The sequence below is a fragment of the Spea bombifrons genome, chromosome 1 (genome assembly GCF_027358695.1).
Source record: "Spea bombifrons isolate aSpeBom1 chromosome 1, aSpeBom1.2.pri, whole genome shotgun sequence".
Classification (NCBI taxonomy): Eukaryota; Metazoa; Chordata; class Amphibia; order Anura; family Pelobatidae; genus Spea; species Spea bombifrons.
In genome coordinates, this window is record NC_071087.1 from 156012712 (window position 1) to 156027535 (window position 14824).

The 14824-nt window shown below is 41.4% G+C and overlaps 1 protein-coding gene across 1 annotated transcript; it reads right to left on the reverse strand.

The window, feature by feature from the left end:
• Nucleotides 1-4586: 4586 nt before the first annotated feature.
• On the reverse strand, nt 4587-7151 carry LOC128472664 (endoplasmic reticulum membrane adapter protein XK-like). Its single transcript, XM_053454580.1, has 3 exons — nt 6907-7151; nt 5746-6008; nt 4587-5323 (listed from the first exon to the last, which is right to left on the reverse strand). The coding sequence occupies exons 1-3, from the start codon at nt 7149-7151 to the stop codon at nt 4587-4589; spliced, it is 1245 nt and encodes a 414-aa protein (XP_053310555.1).
• Nucleotides 7152-14824: the final 7673 nt, after the last annotated feature.

Below are 14824 nucleotides of genomic sequence, written 5' to 3' on the forward strand. Positions count from 1 at the left end.
GAACCATTGAGAAGATATATCCTGTACAACTATCCTGGCTGTAGGGGAAACATATAGAGACATTATCTTATGTAGAATCTTACCTTCAAGACCCAATTTCTCTAAAGACACTTTGAGGAATTTCCAGTTGACTCTGTCAAATGCTTTTTCAGCATCTAAAAACAGAGTCAACATGGTGTTTAGCTTCCTTTTATTAACGTCCTGTATATGCATTAACTGTCTAATATTACTACTAGGAGTTCTTCCTGCTCTAAAGCCTACCTGATCCTTATTTATTAATATTTTAATTATCTTTTTTAGTCTGGCCGCAAGGAGGGCAGCATAGATTTTAGTGTCTGAGTTAATCAGAGAAATCGGTCTATAGTTAGTGATCTTATCAGGGGGCTTGTCTTGCTTTAAGAAGGGAAGAAGGGAGCTATATTGGCACGCATCATTTCTGTTGGGAAATGGGCCTGGTTTCCTATTAAATTAAATATATTGCAGAGTTTCTGGACTAAATGATTTCTTAAATCAATTTGAAAATCCGCTTGGGCCCGGCGCATTCAATTGATCTAAATGTTCTTTTGATTATTTAGGCAGAGTGATTTTCTGTAAGTAATTTTGGATAGAGGGTTCTTCAGGGCCGGCCGAAGACTTAACGCCGCCTGGGGCGAAGGGGGGGGGGGGGCGGCGGCATTTTAAACTTCGCCGACTCTATAATCTACGATCCCCCCCGGTACTTACCTTTAAACAGTCCTGCGGCGAGTCTCCCTGCTCTGCCACGGTGCCGGCTTGTAATGCTGAGCGCCGGAAATTGACGTCACTTCCGGCGCTCTGCATTACAAGCCGGCACCGGGACCGAACAGGGAGACTCGCCGCAGAGGAGAGAGAGAGAGGGGCGCCGAACGGGTAAGCGAAAACCACTCGGTGCCCCTCTCTCTCTCCTCCGCTTCAAAATAAAAACAAAAAAAAAGCGCTTGGGGCGGCAAAGTGCCGCCCCTTCTAAAGTGCCGCCTGGGGCAATTGCTCCAGTCTGCCCCATTATAGGGCCGGCCCTGGGGTTCTTCAGACTGATCTGGAATATTATATAATTATTTATACTATCTTCCAAAAGCAGCACCTATTTCATGCGGGGTATAAAAAGATTTATCCTTTTCTGTTATAATTCTATGACACGCCACTTTTTTTTTTTAATTTTGCTGTTAGGAGATGGTCTGTCTTGTTATTCTTATAGTACCATATCTGATTTAACTTCCTAAGATTCTCCTTTGTTTTAGCCATATGGTGAGCATTGCTTAAATTCTCTGAGATTTCAAAAAGTGGTGAATGTTTATTTTTCCTTGATACTCGGTTGAGCTCTAAATATAATTCTGGGAGAGAAGAGAGGAATTGTTTTTGCTCCTCAGAGCTCAGCATTATTATATGTCCGCTCATAACACATTTATAAGCGCACCATATATTTATTAATGGAATTTCTGGGGTTGTCATTATTCTGTAGAATAGACCAGCCCCGAAGCAAGTACATCGGTGTAGGGGCACCATGACCGGGTGAGGAACAAGGAACACCCCATGACCCAGCAAAGGGTTAAACATTTTGTTACTTACAACCATCCTGTGTGACTCCTTGACTTCCAGATGAACTTTTGCCCTCCATTCTGAATATTCAGTGACAGGAAGAAGGGGAAGGCTTTAGGGTGAATTTAGGCAATATATTGTGAGAGCTATTTACAATCTGGCTTGTAGGTTTTAAAGAAGGCGAAATTGCTACCCTCCCTTCCCTCTTTTGATTTGGTATTTATCGTCAAGTGTGGCGGTTAGTGTTTTTTACATTATGGGTTTTTGTTAATATGTGGTTGGCTGGTACAGTGCTTGAGGCAACTGTCTAAGGTATTGGTTGTACTCGCGGTGCACAAGCCTAAGGGCAAAAGTGCAGAACACTCCATGGGCCCATTGCTCAGGTGATGCGTTTGTTGACGGGTGGCTGCTGGGCTTTGGACGCCGGCAGCCTCTACAGGTGACTTGGAATGGTTACGCCCTTACCAGCCGTATACATATACATATATATATATATATATATATATATATATATATATAAACATCAGTATTAATACGCTTGGCTGGTAGCCAAAGGCGTGGTTAATGTATGGTTAATTGTAATTAATGATTACGTTTCAATGAGTGTCACGTTGGGAAAAAAGTTATGTAATTATTGACCGTGGCCAAATTTATCCAAAGTCGCATAAATAAAAGTTTTGATTAACTTGGTGTCTATTGTCTCATTGGGAATGGGGCCGTGGTTGACGATACCAAGGTCAAGTATTATTCAATCTCTGCTAGGGATTTTTAGATTTTTGTCCTGAGTTATCACTATGACTGCATTGTGGTCCGACCAAGTTATATCACAAATAAATATCTTATCAACATCTTTAATAATATATTGGTCACCTAGAAATATGTCTAGCCTTGAATATGACAAATGTACTTTCGAAAAGTGTGTATAGTCCCGGTCCTCTGGCCTAAAAGATCTCCAAATATCATAGAGGGCAAATTCCTTTAATAGTTGGTGAATTTTCTTAGCTTGTTTTATTTGGTCAATAGGGAACTTGGCTCCTGTAGGGAATTGTTTATCAATATTCATATCAACCACCTTGTTGAAATCCCCCGCTAGAACAACCTGACCTTGTTTGATTTCATAAATTTTATTTAATAACTTTCTTAAAAATATAACTGGGGATCTGTTGGGTGCATATATATTGACTATAGTAAATAATTTCTCATTTAACCAGCATATTAGTATGATATACCTGGCTTCTAGATCTACCTTTTGGTGTATGTTCTCATACTTTATTCGTTCTGAAATTAGAATTGCCACTCCTCTTTTTTTATTGTTTACTAAAGAGGCGTTAGTGATTTAAGAATACCCTCTAATTTTCATTTTCTTAAAATTTGGTTTTATCCAGTGGGATTCTTGAATCAGTGCTACGTCAATTTGTTATTTTTTACAAGTTTTGGTTAACATTGCTCTTTTATAGTTCAAACGCAGCTAGCTGCATACAAAGGTGCGTTTAAATTGTACTTGCTAGTTGTCCACTGATTCCTTGCTTTGTCCTATGTGCATATTGGTCATTTCAAAACACACCTCAACGCATGAATTCATATGGTTCTTAGCGTGTTCTTCCCTTTCTATATTTATTAGCCATAATGTTCTTACAACAGGTATGAAACCTTAATGATACTCAGCCTTAAAAGGGAAACTGCTGTTAAAAAAAATCCCAGTTGGCTCATTATATCTGATCATTACAGGTGCCTCTATCAAAAATCGTTTGTGAAACATTATTACTCAAAAGGTTCTTGAGCCAGTAGACCCTTGATAATTACCACGCTAACAGTGCAGGGTTTTCAGATAATGCAGAGAAGTGTTACTATACAAAAAGCATCAGTGAGTACTCGTTAACCTTGCATACTCACAATGAGTTTCAGGAGTTTTAATAACTAAAATAACTAATATATATATTCAAATATACAGTAGATTTGACTCCCAAAACCCTGGGCTCTGGGATTAAAAAAAAAACCCTGAGAGCTTTGCTTCAATAATTACAGAAACAACTTCTGTTGAGGGAGAATGGAGAGAGGTCCCTATTTAGCTATTAACAGTATTTTGTATCATACTTTGTTACCTAGTTTGATGTCTGTCAAAGTAACAAGTAGCTGGCATATAGCCGCCTATCTGCTAACAATTACCAGTTTGCAGCTTGTAATTATATAAAACAGTTGGTAGCTACAGGCAGTCCATCCTGAATGTAGTTCACCAAGTGCATTCAGTTTTCATTTGAAATACACCCCACAAATTTGGAGCGTCAAATACTTGTTGAGCAGGTGTCAAAAAAGAGATCCCTTAAAGCTGTAATTCTTGTGTTTATACTGAGGATAAAAATTCCATGCATTAAAAAAAAAAAACAAAAAAAAAAACCAGAAAACCTATTGGCATACACTTCTGATGCTTAATATTAGACTTGTGCATTCGTATTCGGGAGAACATGAAAACGAATGTTCCGTTTCTTGAAACAGAAAACCGAATGAACTACCATGGTGGCCAGTAGACATAGACGAATCTTCGTGTTCATCTTTGTTAATACCTCTTAGCTGGTCTCCTTGGTCCCGTCCCTACCCATCTTGTCTACGTAGCATCGCAGGGGTTAACTTGAATGAGAATCCGTAGGATCGCCCCTGGAGCTAAAAGTTTGTAAGGGCGACTCTCTTGGTTGATGCCAGAGGAGCTCCCTGGCTGCGACCAATAGAGGCGCTCATATAATGCATGTGCCCTTTTGTGCCATGAAAGTTTTCTGCAATCACAGGAAATAAAGCTTTTAGAATAAAAAACAAACAAACAAAAAACACTTTCATTCTTAATATTGTCATTCAGAACACTTTATTTAGGGAAGACACAGCTGTGGTATATTAGTTTTCTTGTGTCCTTATATATCCCCTAACGCTCTCTGCATTCTGTCCATTTTGTCGGCTTCTGCTTCGAGAGTCTGCAGTAGAGTAGCTTCCCAATGAACACAGATCAACTCCTTTGCATTGATGTAAATCTCATCTTGTCAGTTCTAAGGCTCACAGACCTCGGAGCCATGTTCATTTGTTGAGGCTCTTGAAGGTTTGCACATACAACAAAGACTCTTTAAGCCTGACATCAGGCCACCTACAAAACTAGATGTGAAAAGTGTCCTGCAGGGGTGCAAGAACTGATAAAAAATCAGCATGAAGAGCATCGATATGGTATAACCCACCAGGAGCAGTGCGACCAAAAAAGTGCTACCTATGAGCGAGTAAACATCTGTTTGATAGATGTACCATAGGAAAATCAGGACGGCGTTTTCAACATGTCTGAGCATATAATACATGGTGATGCGACACCAATTGTTTGATTTGGTAATCAGGTCGGGCTCACTGAGCTCGACCTGAATCGGACACCAGCAGAAAATGCTCGTCACAGAGTACAGGATGTTCAGTACAGCACGCTCAGTAGCAGTCCTACACTTGCTCAAGCCATTCTTGTTGTTTCCCGATGACTTATTCTTCCAAAAACTGATCCATGAGTAGAGCATAAAAGCCAACAGGTTTAAGGCCACCACACACAGGGTCCATGTTTTGAAAACGGAGCTGAAGAGGCCAAGCACGACGACTCTGCTGGAAATCTCAAGGAATCTCCAAAGCAATAAGCAGAGGTAGGCAGCTGGTCGAAAGGTGAAATCATAGTCCTCGTAATTAATTCGAATGGCCAGGATGTTGCACTGTAACGCTCCATACGTAACGGACAGCAGAGAGATACTCATAAGCATGCCTGAAGAAAATCAGAAAAGGAAAGGACAATTCCAATTAGTAAACATTAAGACAAATGGCACTTGAGTGACGGTTTGATAAATGTATGTGTAAATTATATGCATTTATGAAGAAAAAATATAGTCCTTAATCCCTGGGGCATTTCTGCACTTACAATTTGTGTGTGACTAGATTTCTTTATGCAGCAAATAACGTATCCTAAATTACTAGTTAAAGCTACGAAGACATTTTTTTCAATATCCATTTTCAAGCACTCTTAATTGTTTCTCCTGTTCTCCAACAATTTACTCTCTACTGAAAATCTATCAAATGTCGTTTTTATCTTTCATTCTTGCATCAAAGTTCTTTTTTAATGACTGCAAAAATATGTATTCATTCCACATTCCATATTGACAAAGAAACGACAAAGAAATGTTGTCTTACATCTGCATAGGCTTAAATGCTGTTGCGAGATGGAAATATACAGCTGTAGTATCAGTTGAGGTGCTGACCCAAAGAAAGCTTGGATGAAGGAGGCCCAGCGGAAAGCAGAACTGTGTTTGGACAGCAGCATATCGACGCGACCAACCTCCCTTTCCACCTCAACCCAACCGCCATCTTCAGACAGCTGCTTCCTCTTAATGAGGGTGTCGTATGGATCCTCTGATTTTCCATTAATGAAGTAAAGGCGGAGAACTTGCACACACCTGCAAAGTACAGGAAAAAATAGGGTTCACTCATTATTAACACTGGACAGAACATTGCAGCCACATGGGGTGAGGTTCCGTTTAACACAATGAAAACTATTACTGCCCTGCATCATTAGATAAATGCTTTCACCCAAACCTGACCCAAAACATTGCGCCTTCTATTCATCTTTCCAGCCCCCTGTATATCTCCGGGTTCAAATATAATCTGGCCAAGAAGCACACATAAAACCATAAACTCAATAGTGACTGAGATTTTAGATTCAACTCAAACTCTATGTATTTAAATGATATCTCGGTATGTATCGCTTTTCTACAAAACACAATCATTCCCTTCAAAATATCCCCTGTTCCCACTCTTTGTACTATCAGAGCTACAAATATTAAATGGAACGCCTTTTACCCATCTAAAATGAGAACACGTTTGTTGTCCGGGTTTAGTGGGAGGGAGTCAGTGAAAATTCGATCCATTTTTAAGGGGCCTGAAACCTATGAACTCTGACGGCGCATGAAACCACGTAACATTAAGTTGCAACGGATCACATTGTGATAACTTGTAAGCCTATGCCATATACAAAATCTGTGACAGTTGTATTTGATTGCTTTATCCATCTTTTGATTCCTAATTGCTCACAAGAACAGACCATCTTTTCCTTCTGTAGAAATATGCTTTAATCTGTGTTATTGGTGATTTCATTCTAAATGGTCTTTGTGAAATATTTTGTCTATCCCTTATTGTAACAGCGCTATGGAATCTGCGGGCACTATATAAATAAATGGCATGGAATCATCAGCGGGTTTCATTTCTTTTACAATAGACAGTGTGCCATGTACCTAATGCACTGGCTCACCGATGTGGTATCTATCTAAATACAGGGCACCTTCCCTCCTCACTCACCTGAACAGAGGTCCCAGCTGCAGGAGATGAAACAGATGTTCCAGGGATCTGTCATCAAAGAATTCCATGTGGAAGCAGACAAAACAGATCTGTACCAGAAGGCAGGGCAGAAGACAGAATAGGAGGGTCAAGTACAACCAAATTCTGTGCACTGCAGTGCTGTATGTGCTGCTCAAGTACAGGCCTAAGATTGTCTCTGCTACATATAGAAATAGAGAAATCAAAATTGAGCGAGGGAATTTCATGGTCGCTCAGTTTGAGTGCGGACACTCAGAAACACTGCGTAGCGAACAGCTACTTTTGAGAAATAACAGCGTCAGGCAAGCAGAAGTGCACGAAACACTATCCAACCATCAACTGACCTAACCCAGCTGCTGCTGTCCCTATAGCCTACAGTGACATCACAATCACTTTGTGATGTCATAATGCTGATAATGTAACAGCTGGCTGTCAGCAGCATGTGTTATTTTAGCAGTTATTAAAATAGTTATATGTTTTCAACAAAGTGTATGATTGTATTATCTTTTGCCATTTTTGAAATAAAGCAGTTTACTTCAATGGAACACGGAGGATTAACTGCATAGGGGAAAAGGTGCTTTTATTAAGAGCCGATGGAAGTGAACATAGTAGCCAACTGAAGCACTAGACTAAGGGCGTAACTAGAAACCACAGGGCCCTGGCGCAAAAATTGCCAACAGCTGGTATGTATTGGTGTGATATGGTCATGGCCTTTTTGTTGTGTTATTTTGCCTTGGTATAATGCAGGAGCAGATCACCATGATGTGTGGCCTCGCTTGTGGGGCACAAGCATTTAGGCACATGTACCAGGCGCCGCCTGAACCTAGTGCACCGGTGACAAATTGGTGTTAATAGCCAAGGTGCTATGGGGACGAAGGGTCTTTAACTATGAAGCTTTGCTGCAGTGTGCTTTTGCCAAGAGCTGTTTGTTTAGTGACATGGCAATGTCTCTGGGTGTTACTTATGTTTAATGTGGGACGTTAGTTTGGTTAAACTCACAGTATAAAAGTTTCAAGTGTGCAGTCTTGTCTTGCAACAAACCTGTTAATTAATTTGAAATGGCTGATCATGGTTGAAACTAGATGTAAACTGAAACATAATCAGCAGCACAGAAATAATCCTAGTCATGCATGGCATAGGTTTAACAACACATTTCCAGAGAACATTGTCTCAGAAAGTGCAAACGCATGAATTCATATGGTTCTTAGCGTGTTCTTCCCTTTCTATATTTATTAGCCATAATGTTCTTACAACAGGTATGAAACCTTAATGATACTCAGCCTTAAAAGGGAAACTGCTGTTAAAAAAAATCCCAGTTGGCTCATTATATCTGATCATTACAGGTGCCTCTATCAAAAATCATTTGTGAAACATTATTACTCAAAAGGTTCATGAGCCAGTAGACCCTTGATAATTACCACGCTAACAGTGCAGGGTTTTCAGATAATGCAGAGAAGTGTTACTATACAAAAAGCATCAGTGAGTACTCGTTAACCTTGCATACTCACAATGAGTTTCAGGAGTTTTAATAACTAAAATAACTAATATATATATTCAAATATACAGTAGATTTGACTCCCAAAACCCTGGGCTCTGGGATTAAAAAAAAAACCCTGAGAGCTTTGCTTCAATAATTACAGAAACAACTTCTGTTGAGGGAGAATGGAGAGAGGTCCCTATTTAGCTATTAACAGTATTTTGTATCATACTTTGTTACCTAGTTTGATGTCTGTCAAAGTAACAAGTAGCTGGCATATAGCCGCCTATCTGCTAACAATTACCAGTTTGCAGCTTGTAATTATATAAAACAGTTGGTAGCTACAGGCAGTCCATCCTGAATGTAGTTCACCAAGTGCATTCAGTTTTCATTTGAAATACACCCCACAAATTTGGAGCGTCAAATACTTGTTGAGCAGGTGTCAAAAAAGAGATCCCTTAAAGCTGTAATTCTTGTGTTTATACTGAGGATAAAAATTCCATGCATTAAAAAAAAAAAACAAAAAAAACCAGAAAACCTATTGGCATACACTTCTGATGCTTAATATTAGACTTGTGCATTCGTATTCGGGAGAACACGTCTATGTCTGTGGACCTTTCTGCTGTGGCTCTGCACCTGCACCGTTCCTGGTTACCTGCTTTGTGTCCTGATCAAGTGGATTCCCTGCCTTTCGTAACACGTCTATGTCTGGCATAACCCAGACATAGACGTGTTAGGCCTCTGCCCCTAAAACACTCTGCCTGTACCAACTCTGCCCCTGAAAAAGCCTGCCTGTGCCATCTCTGCCCCTCAAATAAGCCTATCTGTGCCACTTATGTTATTAGTTATAGATGGGGATGTAACTTGAAAGATATTTTGAGCCCAACTGATCCCGTTAAATGCTACTTGCCGCAACAAATTAGTGGCTAGCCTGGCAGTTACAAATGCACGGGCCGTGTCACCTGTAGCCACATGATCCAAGGGGACAGTTTCACACCCTTATTCAGAAAAACAATATAAAATTGGTCACAGAATAGCCTGTCAGACTAATGATGTTATATCCAAAATTACTTGCCCCTGTGGGTTAAATTATGTGGGAAGACAGACCTGACTTTAAGAGATTGGAGGAGGGGTCATAAATCCGCCATATGAAAGGCATTTAGGGACCTTAAAATCGATAAACCCGTCACTTTCTTGCAATTGACCGCGTTCCCCCATCGCAGAGGTGGTGACGGGCAAGATTATTACTGCAGCGCGAAACGTTCTGGATTGAGATCCTCAATACTTACCCACCTTATGGACTGAGCCCAATTAATTTAATTGATTTGTAGAACCCCGCTAGCTGTCTAGGTTTTCCGTGTTATAACTTTTCTCCAGTATTGGGTTACACATCCTTTTTTATATAGTATTGAGACCCATGTTAGCATTGCACAGTAATTGAAAATTCATTTTTCTGCTCTTGTGTGAGCATTGACAGAGGTCATTGTTTTAACTTATTTAAAAGTATTTGATTTTGGAGATTATCTAATTTTTACACATAGGTGTCACCTATTTACTTAATTGTGGGTGTGTTTATCCACTTATGGGATGGTGTTTTTTTATAAGTTGGCATTTTATGTTCACAATTTTTTGAATGGTATGTCCTGATGAAGGCTCCGTCTATGATATAATCATTTAATTTATGGTCGAGGAACAGCACTGGGGCAAGTAAATTTTCCAGTGTGCCTTTCATTCTTGAGACATATATATATATATATATATATATATATACCGTATTGGCTCGAATATAGGCCGCACTTTTTTCCCCCACTTTAAGTCTTTAAAGTGGGGGTGCTGCCAATATTCGGGGTCTACCGCCCGACGCCCGGGACATGCAGTTCCGGGCGCCGGGCAGGCAGCAGGGTTAGGATACGAGTCCCCTGCACCGCTGCGGGGGATCTGTATCCTACTCTCTGATACGCTCAGACAGCCTCCCCTGCCAGCACTTCCCACGGAGGGAGTGCTGGCACGGAAGATTGTCTAAGTGCATCGTGCAGACGTTCACCGGCAGCGGTGAACGTCCGCACGATGCGTTTTACCTCTGCCCCCAAGACTTATCAGAGCAGACTCCCGGGTGTCTTGCGGGGCCGGCGGGGGACACCTACGCAATACGCATATACAACTTCCGGTGCCGGCACATCCGCTGAGTCCCGGCACCGGAAGTTGTATACGCGTATTGCGTAGATGTCCCCCGCCGGCCCCGCAAGACACCCGGGAGTCTGCTCTGGTAAGTCGGGGGTGGGGGCAGAGTGGCAGCGTTTCTCGGGGGGGAGGAGGATAGTGGCAGCATATCTCGGGGGGAGGAGGAGGAGGAAAGTGGCAGCATATCTCGGGGGGGGACAATGGCAGCATATCTCGGGGGGGGACAGTGGCAGCATATCTCAGGGGGGACAGAGTGGCAGCATATCTCGGGCAGGGGAGAGTGGCAGCATATCTCGGGGGGGGGGAGACAGAGTGGCAGCATGTCTATTTAAAAAAAAAAAATTCTTTAAAAAAGCACCAAACTTTTAGGGTGCGGCCTATACACGGGGGCGGCCTATATCCGAGCCAATACGGTTTATATATATATACATACATACATGGGGCAGCCTGATAAACAGCTTACACGTTATTAATAAATAGCTTAATGTGTCCTTGAAAAAATAATGTTAAATAAGTAATTTTCTTAAAAGCTCCCCATAGTACATCTCCATGTCACAGAGTTTCTGTGTATGATGTCATATCTCAGCACTCTGCAAAAAGTGTGGCAGCTGACTTGGGGAGTCTGAGTGTGCTGTGCTTGGTCTTGCTAAGGGCTGTTCCAAGGGTAAATACATCACCGCCCGTCACAACTGTGTTTGATGTACATTGTAGTCTACATTTTTTTAATGTAAATTAAAAGTGAATATATTTATTAACCCCTTCAATCGCAGGGGTTTTGGTACCTCAAGTCCCGGAGCAATTTTGTCATTTTTGCGCTATGTCGGTTCAGTGATTATTCTCCTTTCCTGTGAATAGTGCACCCATGTAAACTATATATTGTTTTTTCAAGGAGAGATAGAGCTTTCTTTTGATACCATAGTTGGATGATTAGCTGAAAATTTAGAATGACAAATTATGTAAAAACTATCAAAAACTAGAAAAAAAACACCTAATTTTTTAAAAAAATTCCTCTGAATCCTCACAAAGTTAGGTAAAGTGATGGAAAATCCCCTCCAAGTTTATCAATTCAGGTGTCCTGATTTCAGAAATACCTCATTTATATAGATTTTTCATACTTTCCCAACACCAGGGAACATACTATAAGGTGTACATTTTTTTGTAGAATTTTTATGCTTATGGCATAACGGGTTTAGGGGTTGTGAACGGGAGCAGGGGGGTTATACTGGGTAGATGTTATGCTAGGGCAATGGGATGTAAGGCTTTTTTAATTTGTTAAAATTATTATTATGTTTTTCATATATATATATATATATATATATATATATATTTTTTTTTTTTTTTAAATGTTTATTTTTTCTATATTTAAAAAAAATGGTTAGAGGTCCACTTCGGGACCTCTTGAACATGTTATTAATGCCAGTGATGTCACAATCACTCTGTTAGAAAAACGGCGCCTCAGAGGGGAAGGTATTTCAAATGCTGGTATTTTAACCCTTTCCATGCACTAATTCTACTACCGCCCATTATCAAACTTTGTGGTAGTAATATATTTTGTGTTTTTTTTATCACTAAAATTACGCTTCAGGTATGGATTTACAGCTCCTGGTATGCGTCACTTTCAAACAACAGTGTGTTCAGCAACTACTTCCGGGTACAGTGATACCACCCATGCTTGGTTTTGACTGGTGTTTGGGGTTAAAAGGCCACATTTGGGAAGTGTGCCTATGCCCTATCTTTGAGCCCGGCCACTACAACTTACCCCATCAAACCATATATTTTTGAAAACTAGACATCCCAAGGTGTAAACTTTATTTTTTTTGTTTTATTTATTTTATTCTTTTTGGACTTTTTTTTTACATTTTGCTGGAACTGGATGGTTCTTCTGATGCATACTAATTTTTAAATCTTACAATTGTTTTTCAAAACTTTTTTTCCCCATTTTAAAAAAAAAAATATTTTACTAATCACATAGTGATTAGAAAGCTGGACTCCATTGACTTGCATGGTTGAATGCAGTACCAGAGGCACGTCATAGGTCGTTAAGTGACCATTTTGCATGACATGTTTGACCCGTCAATGGACGTTAAGGGGTTAAACAACAACTGGATGAATACTTAATATTCAGGGATATAATCATTAATTATGGGGAAACAGCTTATTGATCCAATGAGAAATGTGACTGCCATTTGGGGTCAACAGCAACAAATTAACAGATATAGGAAAGGCTGAACTGGATGGATGCATGTCTTTTTCCGCCTATATAACTATGTAACTATGAATGTGCGTGTAATACGATGGCGCCCGCTGGGGTCACACAGCACGGAAGATATTTTAAGCTCTATTAGCTCTATTAGCAAAATATGTGACACAAAAGAGTCTGGATCTCTGGATCCTTTTTGTATTTATCTAGAAGCCCCAGTAAAGTTACTGCCGGTTTCATCTCAAGGTTCTAGTGCTTTTCCACTTATTGATCCAGAGAGAAATCAGAGGCTGTTTTGGAGTAAGGATGGAATTTTTACCCTTTTTGAGGCACAATTGGAAATCCCTTCATTGTGGGCTTTTTGCTTTTTCTGGATGACTATGTTAATTATGTTACAGATGGGGTGGGCTCTATGCGCGCATGCAGAACCTGGGGGCTGCGGAAACAAGAAAGCAAACATTTGAAGAACTAAATCAGTTTATTCAATGATCTAAAGGTTCTGGCACAGGCGTGCATACATCTCGCACGTGGCAGATTAGGGGACGTCATCAAGTTGGGAGGGAGCTGACTCTATTGAAGGAGGCCTCTTTGTCAATAAATGTTTTGGAGGTCCACTCTTCAGAAGAGGACTTTTGGGGCACCATAAAGCGTCCGTTATTCCAATATCCTCAGGTCCGGACCATATGGAATCCATGTCCGGTTGAATGGAGTCTGGTGGTGGTCTCCAGTTGGCAGTCATGGACTGTGACCTGCTCCCTCCTCAACACCAGGCGGTTCCTGGCAAACCATAGAGCGTCCTTTACACAGCACATGAGGCGCCAGGCATCCTCAATGGCGCTCTCAGTGTTTGTTCCTAGAAAAAGTCTGTAAAGTACAGAGTGGTTGGACAGGTAATTTCTCTCGATCGAGTCCTTGAGTTCCAACTCCAGGGCTCTGAACAAAGCCTGTGCAAATGGGTTCTGCTAGAGCAAGTGAAGGGCATTTTCCTCCTCCACAATGCACTATGGGCAGTGTCTATATCTGCACAGCCCCCTGGCATGCAGAAATGTCCTTAGGGGGAGGCCTTCCTGAATGGCCCTCCATGTCTTTAATGTCTTTATGCCACTTGGTCAGCCTGCTTGATGCCACATTTGCCCAAACAGTCGTGGCTGTGGCAGCAGGAAGCCCTGGGTTGTTCTCGATAGTGTCTTTTGGTCTGATGAGTTTGTGGATCACACGAAGTGACCACAGGTCTGGCTTAACTCCCTCCAGTTGGTGCTCCCTTACAAATTTACCCACGTCCAAGTAGAACCAGGGTATAGTCCAATTTTAAGGGATGGAGCTGCCCCACTTTTCCCACTTGAGCTGCCTTTCACAGGGTCAGCAGGAAGAAGTGAGACATGGAGCTTCCAGCAGAGCCTTTCACTACTTCTCAGAGAGTCTTGCGCAAGCAATTGCACACATAGAAAGTCCTCAGCACGGTGGGGATGTCAGGCACTCCTTTGCCTCCCCTGCGAAGTTCCATGTAAATCACTGCGCGCTTTACTCTGTCCATTTTGGAGACCCTGATAAAGTGGAAAACTGCTTTGTTGATGTCTCGGTGTATGGTGACCAGCAAGGGCCAGGCCTGAGCCACATACTGCAGAACGGGAAGAATCTTGTTGCGCAGCACCAGCACTTTTCCTACGATGAAAAGGTCTTTGAGGCTCCAAAATCAATTTCTGCTTTAGTTTAGCGAGTCTCTCCTTCCAGCTCTTCAGATCTGTGCCGTCTCTGCCGAGTACAGAGTGGTAGCACAGACACTTTCTCCCAATACTGTCCTTGAGTTCCAACTCCAGGGCCCTGAACAAAGCCTGTGCAAACGGGTACTGCCAGTACAAGTGAAGGGCATTTTCTTCCTCCACAATACACTGTGGGCAGTATCTGCACAGCCCCCTGGCATGCATAAATGTCCTTAGGGGGAGGCCTCCCTGAATGGCTATCCATGTCTTTAATGTCTTTATGCCACTTGGTCAGCCTGCTTGATGCCACATTTGCCCAAAAAGTCGTGGTTGTAGCAGCAG